We start from the raw sequence: 18,935 nt of genomic DNA on the forward strand, positions 1-18,935 counted from the left end.
GGGCCTTAGAAATCATCACTATGAACAAAGCTAGTGGAAGTGATGGAATTCCAGTTGAGCTATTTCAAATCCTGAAAGATGATGCTGTGAAAGCACTGCACTCAATATGCCAGCAAATTTGAAAACTCAGCAGTGGCCACAGGACGGGAAAATGTCAGTTTTCATTCCAATCCCAAAGACAGGCAATGCCAAAGAATGCTCAAACTACCACACAGTTACACTCATCTCAAATACTAGTAAAGTAATGCTTAAAATTCTCCAAGCCAGGCTTCAGCAATAAGTGAACTGTGAACTTCCAGATGTTCAAGCTGGTTTTAGAAAAGGCAGAGGAACCAGAGATCAAATTGCCAACATCTGCTGGATCACCGAAAAAGCAAGAGAGTTCCAGAAAAACATCTATTTCTGCTTCACTGACTATGGTAAAGCCTTTGACTGTGTGGATCACAATAACCTGTGGAAAATTCTTCAAGAGATGGGAATACCAGACCACCTGACATGCCTCTTGAGAAATCTGGATGCAGGTCAGGAAGCAACAGTTAGAACTGGACATGGAACAACAGACTGGTTCCAAATAGGAAAAGGAGTACGTCAAGCCTGCATATTGGCACTCTGCTTATTTAACTTCTATGCAGAGTACATCACGAGAAATGCTGGGCTGGAAGAAGCACAAGCTGGAATCAAGATTGCTGGGAGAAATATCAATAACCTTAGATATGCAGATGACACCACCCTTATGGCAGAAAGTGAAGAAGAACTAAAGAGCCTCTTGATGAAAGTGAAAGATGAGAGTGAAAAAGTTGGCTTAAAGCTCAACATTCAGAAAATGAAGATCATGGCATCTGGTCCCATCACTTCATGGCAAATAGATGGGGAAACAATGGAAACATTGGCTGATTTTATTTTCCTGGGCTCCAAAATCACTGCATATAGTGATAGCAGCCATGAAATTAAAAGACACTTACTCCTTGGAAGGAAAGTTATGACCAACATAGACAGCATATTAAAAAGCAGAGACATTACTTTGTCAACAAAGGTCCATCTAGTCAAGGCTATGGTTTTTCCAGGGGTCATGTATGGATGTGAGAGTTGGACTATAAAGAAAGCTGAGCACTGAAGTATTGATGCTTTTGAACTGTGGTGTTGGAGAAGACTCTTGAGAGTCCCTTGGACAGCAAGGAGATCCAACCAGTCCATCCTAAAGGAGATCAGTCCTGGGTGTTCACTGGAAGGACTGATGTTGAAGCTGAAACTCCAGTACTTTGGCCACCTGATGCAAAGAGCTGATTCATTTGAAAAGACCCTGATGCTGGGAAAGATTGAGGGCAAGAGGAGAAGGGGACGACAGAGGATGAAATGGTTGGATGGCATCAAATGGTTGGATGGCATCACTGACTCACTGAACAAGGGTCTGGGTGGACTCCGGGAGTTGGCGATGGACAGGGAGGCCTGGCGTGCTGCGGCTCATGGGGTTGCACAGAGTCGGACACAACTGTGCAACTGAACTGAACTGAAATTCCTAGTATTTTTAAGTAATGGGATGCACTTGATTTGAATTGGGTGAATTGTTAAGATATTAAAAGAATATACTGAAGATCCTCAGACAGACATCCAAACCAAGGTGTATGGTGCAGCAGTAATCCTGACCATCTGTACACCTCCAGACAAGCACCCTCTTCACTGTACTGTGAATGTAATCTGAAGCAAATCTTAAGAATAGTTCATACTACATTCTCAAAGAGATTTTATACTGGCCTCCTGAAAGACTACTTTATTTTGAAGCATTATAGTATCTGTAAGTTGGTTTAGTCATAAGGATTTAATGGAGGGTATATCAGTAGTGAAGAAAGAAATTTTTTTATCTTTATTGATTATGTAGCCTAAATTTATCATAACTTATTCATTTTCCAGAGTTCTCCTAAATAACAGTAAAATTCCCATGTAAGAGTAGAGAGTCTTAATACCCTTTAGATAATAATGCCTTTTTCTTTGCTGAAGCCTTTTTGTTGTCTCTATGAACAATTCTGAAACTAGAATAGGGAAACTCTGTATTAACTTTTATTGCTGGGAAAATTCAAATGCTAACTATGAGTATTTATGAACATTTTCAGTAGATGGTCACATTAAAGGTCAATCAATTATATTTTCCCTTCCTCTTTGAAAGTCTAAAAAGAAAAGAAGTCTTACACAATGCTTCACAAGCCCACTCATGCTATATTCTTTGCCCATTATCTATCATATTCTTTTATTTACCCCTCAGTGATTTGAAAGAGCTCTGTATATATTAGGATAGTGAATCTCTAATCTGTTTTAACAGTAGTGAAAAATTTTTTCTTACTTTGTCTTTTAAATGTTTTAATAGTAGAAATTTTATTTTTAAAGAAGAGACTTTACTACTGCACTTCTGGTTTTAATCTTCTAATGAATAAATAAAATTAATTAGTATAATAAAAAGCCATACTAATCAAGGGTTTCTTAAAAGGATCATACCCTTTTTGCCATAGCCTTACATGAAATCCTTTTTAGTTACTCTCTTTCTGTCCACTGTATTAGGTTAGAACAAGTAAATGGAAAGCTAGAAAAGATTAACTAGGAAAGTAGGAAGTGGAAATTAGGATGTGGACACAGAATTTATTGCACAGTATAAAGAAAATCATTTATACAGAGGCAATTGTAATAACTACGAAGGATGGAATCATCCTTTCAAGTTATAGGTTAGCTTATTTGAATGATTCCATCCCTTTATATTGATTTCAGTTATTCTCAAATTTTTCTGGAGCTATTTCAAATCCTGAAAGATGATGGTGTTAAAGTGCTGCACTCAATATGTCAGCAAATCTGGGAAACTCTGCAGTGGTCACAGGACTGGAAAAGGACAGTTTTCATTCCAACCCCAAAGAAAGGCAGTGCCACAGAATGTTCAATCTACCACAAAATTGTACTCATCTCACACACTAGCAAAGTAATGATCAAAAATCTCCAAGCTAGGCTTCAATAGTACGTGAACCGAGAACTTCCAGATTTTCAGGCTGAATTTAGAAAAGGCAGAGGAACCAGAGATCAAATTGCCAACATCTGTTGGATCATAGAAAAAACAAGAGAATTCCAGAAAAACATCTCCTTCAGCTTTACTGACTATGCCAAAGCCTTTGACTGTGTGGATCACAACACCTGGTAAATTCTTCAAGAGATGGGAATCCCAGACTATCTTACCTGCCTCCCGAAAAACCTGTATGCAGGTCAAGAAGCAACAGTTAGAACCAGACATGGAACAATGGACTGGTTCCAAATTGCAAAAGGAGTACACCAAGGCTGTATATCATCACCCGGCTTATCTAACTTAACATGTAGAGTATATCACGTGAAATGCCAGGCTGGATGAAACACAAGCTAGATCAAGATTGCAGGGAGAAATATCAATAAACTCAGATATGAAGATGGCCATCCTTATGGCAGAAAGCGAAGAGTAACTGAAGAGCCTCCTGATGAAGTTGAAAGAGGAGAGTGAAAAAGCTGGCTTAAAACTCAACAGTCAAAAAATGAGGATCATGGCATCCAGTCCCACCACTTCATGGCAAGTAGATGGGGAAACAATGGAAACAGTGAGAAACTTTATTTTTGGGGGTTCCAAAACCATTGCAGATGGTGACTACAGCCATGAAATTAAAAGACGCTTGCTCCTTGGAAGAAAAGCTATGACAAACCTAGAAAGCATATTAAAAAGCAGAGACATTACTTTGTTGACAAAGGTCTGTATAGTCAAAGCTATGGTTTTTCGAGTAGTAGTGTATGGATGGTGAGAGCTGGACCATAAAGAAGGCTGAGCACCGAAGAATTGATGCTTTTGAACTGTGGTGTGGGAGAAGACTCTGGAGTCCCTTGGATTGCAAGGAAATCAAACCAGTCAATCCTAAAGGAGATCAGTCCTGAATATTCATTGGAAGGACTGATGCTGAAGCTCCAATTCATTGGTGGCTCAGACAGTAAAGCGTCTGTCTACAATGAGGGGGACCTGGGTTCAATCCTGGGTAGGGAAGAATCCCTGGAGAAGGAAATGGCAACCCACTCCAGTACTGTTGCCTAGAAAATCCCACGGATGGAGGAGCCTGGTGTCCATGGGGTTGCAAAGAGTCAGACACGACTGAGCAACTTCACCTGATAAAGAGTCAACTCATTAGAAAGACCCTGATGCTGTAAAAGATTGAAGGCAGGAGGAGAAGAGGACAACAGAGGACAAAGTGGTTGGATGGCATCACCGACTCAATGGACACGAGCTTGAGCAAGCTCCAAGAGGTGGTGAAGGACAGGGAAGCCCAGCGTGCTGCAGTCCATGTGGTTACAAAGGGTCAGACACAGCTGAATGACTGAACAAAAACAACCCTTGTTTTCAGAACTTCAGAATATATGCTCTTTCCACCCCTCGTCCCATTTCCACTCCTTTTAAAATATAAAAGCTGGGCGCCTTGATTCCTGCCTGTATTATCATCAGTTCAGTTCAGTCACTCAGTCGTGTCTGAGTCTTGCGACTCCATGGACTGCAGCACACCAGGCTATCCCTTTCTTTGGGATATTATCATCACACCAGCCTATTTGTCTAACTAACAATTTCTCTTAAGTTCTTTAATACTGGTTGTTGATGAGCTGCCTTTAAGAAACTGGAGTCTTGGTGTTCTAGAAATTTAAAGACCACATTTGGTTCTTTTATGTGTCTACATGTTCACCAATTTCTCCAAACCCTTTGCTTCATAAAATGATAAAATGTTCTTTATTTTTCTGACAAAATTTACAGAATTCTTTAGCACTTAGAATAGGACACGAATAACTATCACAAAAAATAGAGAAATATGAATTTGCAATTTTAACAGAAAATCCTGAGAGAAAAGGCTCAAGAAGTAAAGTAGTTAAAAGCTCATCTCAGCATGCTCAGCAATTACCAGAAATAATCGAGGACTCATTGTATTTTAGTCACTCTTCATTTTATCCACACCTTTTAAAGAGAGATTCTGTAAAAGCCTTATTAATAAGATCCATTATTATGGAAATAGCAAAACATCTGGTAAGAAACTTCAAACCCTGCCAGGCTATTATTAAAAACAGGATAAGAGAAAATCTCTCCAATCACTAATAAGATGAGAGTTCTGAAATCTCAGCGATAATCAAAGTCAAATTTATAGTATTTCTAAGAAGATTTTTACTTAATGAATTTTCATGTCTGAACAAGGTAGATACAAGTATTATAAGGATGATAAAAGGATATTTGTCTAAATACATGAAAATTAATGGACACTGATAAAACTTATCATAGAAAATATAATATTCTAAGTAAAATATCCTAATAAAATAAAATTAAAATAAAACATTCTATTTCCATTCTAACTATTCCCTTGGTTATTCTTTACTCATAGTCATTTGTAAACATAACAAAATCAAGATTTTAATAACCCATGCAGTATATTATTCAGAAGATATCCATTACAGAAATATTTATACACACACATACCCATGTGTCATGTGTAATGTCTAATTTAATATTTAAGTAATTACCAAATGCCTAATATGTTTAAATAATGGGATGGTCTTGATTTTAATTGGGTGAATTGCCAAGATATTAAAAGGGTATATTGAAAATGCTCAGACAGACACCCGAAGGAACCGTGTTGTCTGTTTTGGAGTACTGTACCACTGTTCCTTTTTAGATGACAAATGCTTACATGAGGAACATGGTATAAGAGTAACAATATGGTCATTTTATACCTAGACTGCTTATCCAGAGTTGCACTTCAAGAAATCTCAACATGTAGGAATTTAGGGAAGAATTTATAGTGAAAAAGAAAAGTGCTCCCAACTTGATCTACAGATTGAATGCAATCCCAATTAAAATCCCAGCAAGTAATATTTTAGATGTCGTCAAACTGATTCTGAAGTTGAGATAGAGACAAAAGACCCAGAATAGGCAATAGAGCAAAGGAGGACAAAGTTGGAAGACCAACACTACTTGACTTCAAGACCCACCAAAGAGCTACACTAATCAAGATTCTGTGATATTGGCAGAAGAACAGACAAATACATTAATGGAATAGAAATAGATCCTCCAAAATACAGTCAACTGATCTCTGACCTAAGAGCAAAGGTAACACAATGTAGCGCAGTTACTCTTCTCAACAAGCGGTGCTAAAGAACAGGACAGCCAGACGCAAAAAAATTCTAGACACAGACCTTATTCTTTCACAAAAATTAACTCAAAATGGGCCACAAACCTAAATGTAAAATGCAGAATTACACAACTCCTAGAAGATAATATGGTAGAAGTCCCATATTAAAAGATGAGATGACTTTGATGATCACACAAAGTTGCCATCCATGACATCATGAAAATGAAAAATTTCTATTCTGTGAAAGAAACTAATAAGTAAATAAAAAACACCACAGACTAGAAGAAAATTTTTGGAAAATATACGTCTGAGAAAGGACTGTTATCTAAAATATACAAAGAACTCTTAAAACTCAACAATAAGAAACTAACAATCAGATTTTTCAAATGAGCCAAAGACCTTATCAGATATCACACCAAAGATAATACAGATGCAAAAATCACTATATGAGAAGACGCTACACATCATATGTCATCAGGGAAATGTAAACTAGAACAACAACGAGGTATCACTATGACATCCAAACCACTGACAACGTCAAATGCTCATGAGGAGGTGCTAAAAACAAAAATCTTATTCTTGTTTGGAAGAGTTTGGTGGTTTCTTACAAAACTGAACATACTCTTAACATACAATGCAGCAATCATGCTCCTTGATACTTACCCAAAGGAGCTAAAAACTTATGTTCACATAAAAAACTGCATATAGATGTTTATAATTGTTTTATTCATAATTGCCAAAACTTGTAAGCAACCAAGATGTCCTTCAGTAGGAAAATGGGTAATAAACAAACTGTGGTACAACCAAACAATGGAATATTATTAGTGCAAAAAGAAATGAGCCACATTGAGCTAGGAAAGGACATAGTGGAAATTTAAATGCATACTACTAAGTGAAAGAGCTTCCCTGGTGGCGCAGAGGATAAAGCGTCTGCGTGCAATACGGGAGACCCAGCTTCAACCCCTGGGTTGGGAAGATCCCCTGGAGAAGGAAATGGCAGCCCACTCCAGTATTCTTGCCTGGAGTATCTTCATGGACAGAGGAGCCTGGTGGGCTACCGTCCATGGGGTTGCAAAGAGTGGAGCACGACTGAGCGACTTCATGTTCAAGTTCACGTTCAAGTGAAAGAAGCTAATCTGAGAAGGCTACATACGGTATTATTCCAACTACAATAACATTCTGGAAAAGGCAAAGCTATCAAGACAGTAAATAGAGCAATGGTTGCTGGAGGGGTTGGTGGGTAGATGAATAGGCAGAACACAGGATTTTTAGGGCAATGAAAATACTCTACATGATACTATACTTGACACTATACATTTCCACAAACTTACAGAACGGACAGCACCACAAGTGACCCTATTATAAACTAGGGACTTTAGACAGTAATGATAAGCCATGTAGGTTCATCAATTATGACTAATGTATGAGTCTGGTGGGGGGTGTTGATAATAGGGGGAGGCTACCCATGTGTGGAGAGGCAGAGGGAACATGAGAAATCTGTGTACACCCCCCTCAATTTGTCTGTCAACCTAACACTGCTCTAAAAGTCTTCTAAAAAACAAAACCAATCAAAGAAAGAAAAGTCATCTCAAAAGAAAAATTCTGCATTTCTTCCTCTAGAAACAGTAACAAGAAATAAGCACCTTGCTAACTTACTAAGAATATAGATATTACATTTGTGTGTAAACTGAGTTTTACTATTTTACATTATTATTATTATTTACATTCCACTAATAGCTTCGGTAAATTTTTTAGATACAAAAATTATGAGCAATGAAGAGGAGGAAAATGGTTAGAAAGTTACATATGGAGGAATATTGACTGGATTAAGAGCTAACATGTCTTTGAGGTTTGACAGGGAGATAGTCAGTAAAACTGCCAATAGGGTCTACTTTAAAGAAGTGCAAACAGCCTCGCAAGTGGAATAACCCTAAGGGCCCTCTCCATTAAAATGTTAAACATTATTAACTACTTAGAGTTATACTGCTTCTCCCTGAAGTGCCTTTTATAAGAGGGACATAATCTCCTAGCCTGTGACCAGCCTCCATAAACCTGAAATTTCTTTGAAGTTTCATATTTTACTTTAAACATTTATATGAGTTTTGCATTCTGACCCAAATATACATGTGATATTAATTCAAAGCTATGGTTCCACTGTCTGTGTGCAACTTCCCCTTAAATCCTGTAGCAAAATGTAAGCCTTAAGAAGTATGTCACGTTGATTATAGTGGCTTCTTATGCCCTTTGGTTCATTCAGCTGCATAACCAATTTTGAGAAGTCAGGGAAGAGTGACATATAATTCAGAAATATTTCCATAAAAATGGCTAAGGAACAAGAACATCCTGGGAATTAAGGGAATTCTATCTAGCCACTGAAAAATGCCCTCATGTGAAAGCCCTACTGCTTGCTAACTATAGTTGCTTTGAACAATAAGCAATTGCTATTTAGTTACTTAAGTTCTTCATCCTACTTGAGAGAATATGCACTTGATCATGTCTTAAAATTAATTTTATTGAATTAGGTATAGTTGATTTACAATGTTGTGTTAGTTTCTGCTATACAGCAAAGTGAATCGGTTATACATATATCCACTCTTTAGATTGTTTTCCCATACAGGTAGGTCATTACAGAGTATTGAGCTACCTGTACCTAATCATTTGAATATACTTCTGTAGAAAATAAGGCTGTTGTAAACTTATCTAAATTATTTAGTCCTTAAAATAATATTTCAGCTGATACGTTGGCAACTTTGCATTTTCTGAGTTTTAAACCTACAAGGTAGTCGTACTATAGGAGAGCTTGGACCATAAAGAAGTCTTGAGCACCAAAGAATTGATGCTTTCAAATTGTGGTGCTGGAGAAAGAGATTTTGGAGAGCCCCTTGGACTGCAAGGAAATCAAACCAGTCAATCCTGAAGGAAATCAACCGTGAATATTCATTGGAAGGACTGATGCTGAAGCTCTAATACTTTGGCCACCTGATGCGAAGAACTGATTCACTGGAAAAGATCCTGATGCTGGGAAAGATTGAAGGCAGAAGGAGAAGGGGACGACAGAGGATGAGATGGTTGGATGGCATCACGGATTCAATGGACATGTGTTTGAGCAAACTCTTGGAGACAGTGAAAAACAAGGAAGTCTGGCGTGCTACTGTCCATGATATTGCAAAGAGTCAGACATGACTTAGTAACTGTACACTAAGTACAGTCACTGTACTTAGTGACTGTTAGTACAACAAGGTAGTTGTACGGTAAGTTTAATGTGGCCCATGATATCTTAATTATGTATACATTAATACAGAAATACAGCCAACCTCTTGCCAAACCAATCCTATTGTAATGTCTATTTCTTTTTAAACAATGACACATGATAGTATCTAAAAGAAAAAATACTTCTATAGACATCTCAAAAATACTAATAGTTAATTCTCAGAAGTACAGCAACAATTGTAGGAGTCTTGAATAACACTATATAAAGAATAATGTTAATAATAACTGATACTTATGTACTCATGTACTATGTACCAGCACTGTTCTAATGGCTTCACATTAATTAACTCATTGAATCTCAACCCTAAAGTTTTCACAGGCCAGGTCACTGAGGCATAGGGAGTTAAATAACCAATGATGGCACACAAATACTAAGGAGCAGAACTGGAACATGAACCCAGCGTGCTGCACACCAGGGACCACAGCTCTCTTAAGGACTGTATAGTTAACAGGGTCACCGCTGATAACTCAATGAAAAAATTAAAAAACAAAACTTTCCCAAAGGCCTGCACTGTGTGTTAGGCACTATGCAAGTCTCTGAGAATGAAAAGAGCAAAGCATGCCCTCCAGGGCTCACAGTCTACACTGCAGGAGGCCAACCCAAAACTAAGTCCAAGATCAAGTGCTTGCCTCTTCACACATTCAAACTACTTCTGAGGAATGCGTGACAGGGTCTTCAAGGTCCCCTATATCATATTACACTTGAACAAGGTAGTTTTTTCCTTTGATATTCACATACTAATAAAGAAAATGCTACTCATTTGCATGGAAAGCTTTAAGAAAATGAGTAAACAGAATGCAATTACACGGCAAACAACAACCTGCGACTGTGGACTGCTTACGGTCGTTCAGGACTTTGCCTGTGTTGCATGGGAGGAGATGAGAACCGCTAGCGTGCATCAGTGTCATTTTTTCTCGATGGGTCTGTCCCATGGGTTGGAGGATGCTTGCATCTCTGACCCCAGCCACTAAATGTCAGTGGTTCCCTTGATCTCTCGGTCACTGTGACAATGAAAGTGTCCCCACATATTTCTGAAGGTAGAACTCACCCATACTTGAAAACCATGGTCTACATTTCAAATGTCTGGTTATTTTTGAATTTCACTTTCATTGTAAATTTTGTCCTTACTGCTCCAGCATGGACTTGAGCCCTGTGGCTGGAATCTAAGTCACATTAAAAAGGTCATACCACCCTAAGAACACTGCAAAACCACTGTGATCTATACACATGAATTCTTTGCTCAGAATAGGAGTACTATGGATCCTTTATTCACACATTAGGAAAAGGAAGAATTAAATGATATATTAAGTTTTCAATTAGCAATATGTATTTTAATTAGTGATGGGAACATTAGGAGGATGTATTAAAAAAGATAAAGGAATAATAATTCCTTTGACATCTGGTCACACCTGATTTTCCTCTTACATGGTCACTCACTAAAATTTTAAATATTGTTTTAAGATAATATAATGTTTAAGACCAAGGAAACTAATCTTGGTTCACATACTAGGTCAGTCTATCAATGTATTTGTACCAAATCTTCATTTGTTTGTAATTTATGTATTTTATAAATAGTATGTTCTGTCAAAGTAATTGCTAAGGAACTGTGGAGATTCTTTACACCTCTGGCAAAATAAAATAAAATTCTGACCTAGCAACAGATACCTTTTCTTAGCTTTGATCTGACTAAAGTCAGAGAGGATTTGATCTTACCAATCACACCCTGGACTTCCTCTAAGGGCTCACTCAGATCCAATTATCCTAGAAATTCAGACAGCTTGAGAACTCAAGCAATGGTACAATTTCAAGCAGAACCTAAAACAGCTTCTAGTGAAACTCATAAAATAGCCTATATCTAGAAAGGCAACTAACACACTATATTATAGATTTATAGGTTCTTGCTTCTGCAAGATTAGCATTACTAAATAAACTTATAAAACAAACAATAAAGATACATTCTATATGTTCAGTTTGCTACTACTAATACATTCCAGCTGCAGATATCACCATGACAACAGGAATATACAAACAGCTAGGTTCTCTATGCTTTGATAGAAGCATTACTAATTTGAATAATGTAATATGCTTCAGACAGACAGGAACAATTTCATAATATAGTTGTAAAAGAAGGGAAAGGTGAAGAGTATTTGAAATGGCAGATAAAAGAGAATTAATTCCTTATGCTGGACAATGACTGACCGTCACTCATGGAGTTAAGAGAATGAAATGTTTTTAAAATGAATAAATTAAAGAATGAATGAGGCAACAGAATGATAACAGAGTGGAAGAAAATCAAGTAGAAGAGCTATTGTGTCAAAATGATCTGTGGTATTTGTTTATAACCTCAGCTGAAGACAGAACTGCATAAAATCTGTAATTTGGTATTTTGCACAGATATAGCCAAGTCTTAAGACTGGAATGAAAAAGATGCTTAAAATCAGGCCACTGCCCTCATAGACCATGTGAACATGCATGTGCATTTATTATTTCACTTAATATATGTCTAGGTACTAAGAAACACAAAGATAAATAAGATATTGGCACTGGCCTTAAGAACAGTCTAATGCAGAAGACAGTCCTCTGAATAAAACATAACAATTTAGTGTAACTCTTGAAACAAAAGTATCTATAAAGTGCTATGGAACATAATATCATAACACTGTTTTTCCCAATTATTCAGAAAGAACTGATGCTTGTAGTTACAGTAAAATTCAGGTTTTACTGAAAGTAAAGTGGCAGTGATTTATGAAATATTATAAAATTCACAATCTGTTTAACTGACAAGAGGCAGGCCAGTGCGCACATAAAGACATATAATTGAAACATGATTCCTCAATTTAAAAACAAATAATTATAAGTTCTTTAAGTTTCTTCAATCTAACTGCTCCTGGAAAGTAAAGAAATGACGCTGACTGAAGTGACAGCTTTGCTGAGTAACACTACTGACTTCTGGGACAATAAAGTCTGAGAGCAGCAACAGTCTTCTATTTTTTGGGGTAAACTCCTTGGAAGGAAAATTATGACCAACCTAGATAGCATATTCAAAAGCAGAGACATTACTTTGCCAACAAAGGCTAGTCAAGGCTATGGTTTTTCCATTGGTCATGTATGGATGTGAGAGTTGGACTGTGAAGAAAGCTGAGTGCCAAAGAATTGATGCTTTTGAACTGTGGTGTTGGAGAAGACTCCTGAGAGTCCCTTGGACTGCAAGAAGATCCAACCAGCCCCATCCTAAAGGAGATCAGTCCTGGGTGTTCATTGGAAGGACTGATGCTGAAGCTGAAACTCCAATACTTTGGCTACTTCATGCAAAGAGTTGACTCATTGGAAAAGACCCTGATGCTGGGAGGGATTGGGGGTAGGAGGAGAAGGGGATGACAGAGGATGAGATGGCTGGATGGTGTCAATGACTCTATGGACAAGAGTTTGGGTAAACTCTGAGCGTTGGTGATGGACAGGGAAGCCTGGCGTGCTGCAATTCATGGGGTCGCAAAGAGTCAGACACAACTGAGCAACTGAATTGAATTGAATTGAATTGAAAGAGAAGATCATTGTCAAAAAATCTCAGCTCCCTCAACAGAAAGTTCACCAGCGTGCCAGAGAGAACACAACATGCATGGTTTGAGAGTGCGTGAAAGACCAGGGAAAACCACCAGAGTCACCTTTGACTGTTCTGTGCTCATTTCATGTTACCAGTGATTCCTTCAATCGTCAGCGCCACTACTGAAACAAAGCTCCAGTGTCAACTTAATTCAGTGGAAATCAGGCTGAAACTGCAACCTTTCCCAAACTCATGTAGGGTAAATACCATTTTCTCCCAACCAGTAAGGTGTACAAAGTTCTTGAAAGAATTACTTTTATGGCCCTTTTCCCCGTCTTCTGACATGAATCACTGAAAGTAGAAAGCCCATTTAGTAAAGAAAATTGAAAATGCCTTTTTCCTAGCTAGAAAACATTACCATCTAGTTCATTGGAACTACTTCAGCTGTTGTACTTGTCTCAAATACTTTTCTGTCAGCCCCTATTATCCATGCATTCAATAAGCATTCTTTAAATGCTTTAAAGTGTCCCAGATCTGGGGATGGAAATGTTTTTCTTAAAGGGCCAGAGAGTAAATACTTAAGGCTTTACAAACCAAGAGGCAAAATCAAGGAAATTACATAGGTATCTAAAAAATCATTTAAATATATAACCATTTAAAATGTAAAATCATCATTAGCTCACAGGAAAACAAATACAGGCCATAGATTAATGATTTTAGTGCTAGATCATAGTCAAATATTCAGACCAAGCTAAGACCATTAGGTTCCTAAATTAAAAGGAAAGGTCTTTTGCAATAAGACCTAGCTTCTTCTAATAAGAACCTGGAGGAATGATCTAATAATGCTGTCCAAAAAAATTATCTACTGGTTATTAAGTATTTCTATTATATCTATCTATAATAGATATTTTGATATGTATAGAAATGTTCTACATCTGTACAGTTTGACAGTGTAGCTGGTAGACACAAGAGGCTCTTAAGCATGCCAAATATGCTGAGTGTGACTGAAGGACAAAATTTTTTAATTTATTAAATCTTAATTAGAAACATTTCAATAGCCACATACAATGAGTATATTGGAAACAAACATAATAATTACTTATACATCTAATTAGGAGGGCCTAAATGAATTAGGTTTTTAGTGACCAATTATGGCATAAGTAACTTTATAGGTTAATGCCAACAGATCACAATTCAAATTATTTTTAATTTCTGGTTATTCATGATGTACATTATATTATGAAACTGAAAAGAACTGCAGAAGACAGGTACTTATGCACTATCAAGTACAACTTGTGTGACATGTTCCAAAGAGGACAAAAGAGGTGTACTGCATGATGGCGCACAACTAAAGTTTTAAGTACCAGGAAGACCTGGAATAAAGCACCAGTTCTGCTTAAAGTATCACTTGAATCTTTGGCAAGTCATTGCACCTCCTTCTTCAATGGCCTCCTTTGTAAAACAGCACATTAACAGTAGCTTCTCTATGGGGTTGGTGTCATGACCGAATGAGATCAAAGATTTAAGAACCTAGAACACTGTAAGCTCACTGAAATCATGTTACTACTTTATTTTACTTCATTAAAATAATATTATATGACAAATATTTTAGGATACAGTCCACAATCTGACTTGGTAGAAACCATTTCATCACATTGCATGTGAGAGCTACATATGAAGTGTTGGTCATCACTGCATTTTTATCCAACAGACATAACTGAATTCTGGCTCCACAACTTCCTAATGCAGCACATCAGAAGCCTACCCTGAGCCTCATTTCCTTATCTGAAAAATGAGAAGGGTATCTTCCTCTTCAAGGTGAGAGAATAAAAGATGTGAGAAGTTTTGTTCATATACATATTAATACTGGTAGAAAATACTGATTAGGAGTTCATCTTAAAATTTAAGTCTCAATTCCCTGTTTCAGTTAGAGCTTTTTGTTTCTTGTTCATCCTTTACGTAGGGTTACTGAGGAACTGAGGAATAATTACTTCCTTTCTTCCATCTCTTGGGCTAAAGGTATCACAAACTTCAAAACTGAATATAGTTGTCAGCATTAAAAGACAGAATCAAGAGTACTTTCTCTTAAATGATGACATTTTTACGAAAAACCAGTGAGGCAAAGAATAAAAATCATCTCATACCAAAGCAAACTTTGAGAGTAGCCATTCTGGTGGTGGTAATCTTATCTCCATATGCAGAAATTTGAGAGGACTGAAATATCTACATGACCATGTGTAAAACAGATAGTGGAAAGCTGCTATGTAACAGGGCACTCAGCCTAGTGCTCTATGATGACCTAGAGGGGTAAGATGGGGGGGGGGGTGGGAAGGAGGCTCAGGAGGGGGATGGATATATGTTTACTTAAATTTGATTCACACTGTTGTACAGCAGTGACCAACACAACATCATAAAATAATTATCCTCCAATCAAAAATAGAGTAAAAATAAATCCTAAGGACAAGTACTTGGTAAGCATGGGAACACTGGAACACAAAATGCAGGAGGGCCAAGAAATAAACTTTGACATAGCCCAAAAGAAGCAGTAACCCCCAATCACCTCATCTGTTTCCTGTACCAGGTGTCTCCCTAACTCAGAGACCCAGATGCATATGGCAGACATGGTCTGGTGCCATCACACATTATCATCACTCTACCTACACAGATGGCAAACAAGTTGCATATTACCTGCCATATCCTAACAAATTAGAGCAGAGGTTCTACAAGGCCATTCAGGCCAAGTCTGAACCCAGCAGGGACGAGGACCATGACTGATTAGCCACACCTGCCCTGAGTCAGACGGAAGGGGGGCACCTTCAGACTGTGTGTGCCAACCCTTTCATACTACTCATTACCATTTCTCTAATTTTAAGAGCAAATATCACTCAATCACTTCTGAGTGTAAGCTGAATTTCATGTATCCTTTTATACAGAGAATAGCCTGATAGCTCAGAGTCCAGTTCTCTGGATTATTACATTTCTCGTTTGTTAATTACTCAACTGGCATTTTGGTTCACTGACTAGTCCCTGTGGGCTTGGTTGCATAAACTGTGTAGTAGCATCCATTCCCAGTGAACTGACAAAGTTAATTTCCTTCGAGAGCAATATTGATAAGCAAACCCCAGACCATGGTAACTTCACAAAGGTAATATCATCACTTCTAATTTTAATAATTTCCTTTCTTCGATTTTCTTCATGGATATGCTACTGCCAGTTAAACATCAGATGATGTTTAATTCTATATGAAGGCTCTCACCATCTCTCATTTTGGAGTTTAAAACCAGCAAGAGCACTGGGAGTAGTTTAGTTCTTTCTCACCCAATGATTCCAACAGCCTTTCAACATTACTTATATCTTCACCTTTCTTTTGATTCTGGAATCTTTCTTTCTCAAACCCAAGCAAATTCAATCATACCCTACTTGTGACAGCATCATTTCTTTTTCATGTCCACACAACACATGGAAAAAACCTATATTTCCTAGTTTACCTTTCGAACATTTGCCAACCGATTCATCATCAAGGACTCTTCCCGGTCATCATCATCGTCCAAGTCCAGCATCGGCATTCCAAAAGGGTCGATGATGCTACAGCACCTTGATCCTTCATCCCTCGGATCAAAGGGGTCCACGATGATGGGCTCCGTTCCTTTTATTTCGCAGCGACAGAATGGGCAGCCCTGGCCGTCTGACTCCTGAACAAACACAAAAATTGTACTGATTGGTCTCTGTTCAAAAATAAAACAAAACAGAAAGAGGCCAACTATAGAAAAACTATACAACTATAAAAAAAAGAAGTTAGGAGGAAAAAAGAGGGTTTTGAGATAGGCAGTAAGGTTGGGGGAAGGTCAGTCTTGATGGTGGTGGAGTAGAACACAGAGCCAACAAAATAAATGCTCATTATTTCAAACTTTCAAAGAAAATTTCTTTAACAAAACCTTTGATTTGCCAAAGAAAAAGAGCCTAGCTTTACTGAATGTTCATTTACAACTTTAATGTATCAAACTTTACAGAAAATTCAAAATTGACTCATATACCTCATTACCAAAAGGCAGTAGTCCTAATTAAACATTTGATAAAGAGGACATTTTGATAAAAATTTCTATCATAAAAAAAGTGGTAGTATCAGTTGGAACAGTACCTTTCAAAGTCAATTTTGAAAAAAGTTCCTGTGCACATAACTATGGCTAAATATTTCCATTTTGATTGCTGAGGTCTTTTGAAGTCCTGATTTATAAGCAATCAGTGGGAAAAATTAAGTTTATATTTAGAAGGCACAACTGTCTTAACAGCTGGTCACCCTGACACAGCCCATATGGAATGTAGTAATATGTGACTTAACACATTTTGTCCCTCATCTTGCTTCCAAAGTAGATAATGCAAAAAGATCTGTGCAAATACTTTGGGGCCAGAAATTCATTTATTAGTTAATTACTGAAGTTTTAAAAAAATCTCCCAATTTCATTTCTAAAAAACTAACTACATTAAGAATTCACAATTGGTAGGAAAATATGATGACTGTTTTCTAGCCCTGCAGATAAGCCTGACTTTTAGAGACAGATGGTATATGACATTCACCACCATCTTTTTGTTTCCGTATTATACTCTGACTTTAGTACTTTATTACTGTAAAAACAGTAAAAATACAAGATCATATTAAAGGCAGAAATGGCATGAATGAGCATCATTTCAGAGATGAGACTATGAATAAAAGGGCTAACATCTTTAAAGAAACCATTCAGTACTTAAGACTGTCCCGTCTGCTTGGTTCGATGGGAACGTGGTGATCTACCTGCCCTCCAGTGATACTCTAATCAATGGTGGAGTAACACTTCCGCTCTCCTCTCACAGGACGAGTTAGTATACATTCTGTGTCAGATTCTGTGGTAGATTTATTCTGTGGTAGATTTCTGTGGTGGGTTTATTCTTTCCCAAGGCTTACTCTGATTAACAAACCGAACATCTCCTTTCCCAAACAAATTGTCAAAACAAGAAAAACAAATGTTCGTTGGATTGGTTAATTAAAAAAAAAAAAACTACAATTCTTTAGTCATCTACTGCTTACATAATTTGGGAAAGAAACTTGGAATGATAAAAGAGTTGAAGAGATATAGACAGGTTATTACAAAATTCTCTGATGGTTATTGCCACATGTGCTCAGGTCTGGTGGGCTTCAAGGCAATTCAATTATCTGCTCCATCATTTTACAGATAATAAAACTGTTACTTAATTCTCCCATCTTACACTGATATTTTCTAACACAGGAGCAAATATTTAAGGAAAACTCAACCTTTCTCCTATCTTTTGATAATAAGAACTGTAAGTACATATTCAATATAGGTTATCATCCAGGTATAATCCCCTAATTATAAAAGTCAAAAGGGGTCCATATTGTGTTCCTGCAGGGAATTTTCCTACAGATCTACATAAGAAAATTTCAAATAGATAGTTCTAATATAAAAGAGCAAGATGCAAAAGAACTGATGTTCTCCGCATCTTTAATGCATGAACGATGGAAACTGGTATTCTGGGCCCTAAGTAGAGCAATACAAATCTACAGTAATTAAAACAGTATGGAACTGGCATAAAGAAACACATATCACTGAACAGAACAGAGCCTAGAAATGAACCCATGGATATATATGGTCAATTAATTTACAACAAAGAAGCCAAGAATATACAGTGGGAAAAGGGCAGTCTCTTCAATACATGGTGTTAGGAAAATAAGAGAGTCACATGGCATAAATAAATTAATAAAGACTGGACTGTTACTTTATACCATATATAAAAATTAACTTAAAATGGATTAAAGAATTGAAAGTAAGAACTGAAACCATAAAACTTCTAGATAGAAGAAAATTTAAGTGGTAAGCTCCTTGACATAAAACTTGGCATGAATTTTTTAACCTGACACCAAAATTGAAAGCAGCAAAAGCAAAAACAAACACGTGGGATTACATCAAACTACAAAGGTTCT

The 18,935-nt window shown here is 37.2% G+C and overlaps 1 protein-coding gene across 7 annotated transcripts in view; it reads right to left on the reverse strand.

Annotated features, from left to right (window-relative positions):
* The window catches only part of CBLB (Cbl proto-oncogene B), a 227,703-nt gene that overhangs the window by 61,791 nt on the left and 146,977 nt on the right, over positions 1-18,935 (reverse strand). For all 7 annotated transcript variants that reach the window (XM_070368790.1, XM_005892379.3, XM_070368785.1 and 4 more), the window contains one exon: positions 16,450-16,653. In XM_070368790.1, the coding sequence (XP_070224891.1) occupies positions 16,450-16,653 (204 nt within the window). The remainder of the gene's footprint in view (positions 1-16,449; positions 16,654-18,935) is intronic.

This window comes from Bos mutus, chromosome 1 (assembly GCF_027580195.1).
Source record: "Bos mutus isolate GX-2022 chromosome 1, NWIPB_WYAK_1.1, whole genome shotgun sequence".
In the NCBI taxonomy this organism is placed as follows: Eukaryota; Metazoa; Chordata; class Mammalia; order Artiodactyla; family Bovidae; genus Bos; species Bos mutus.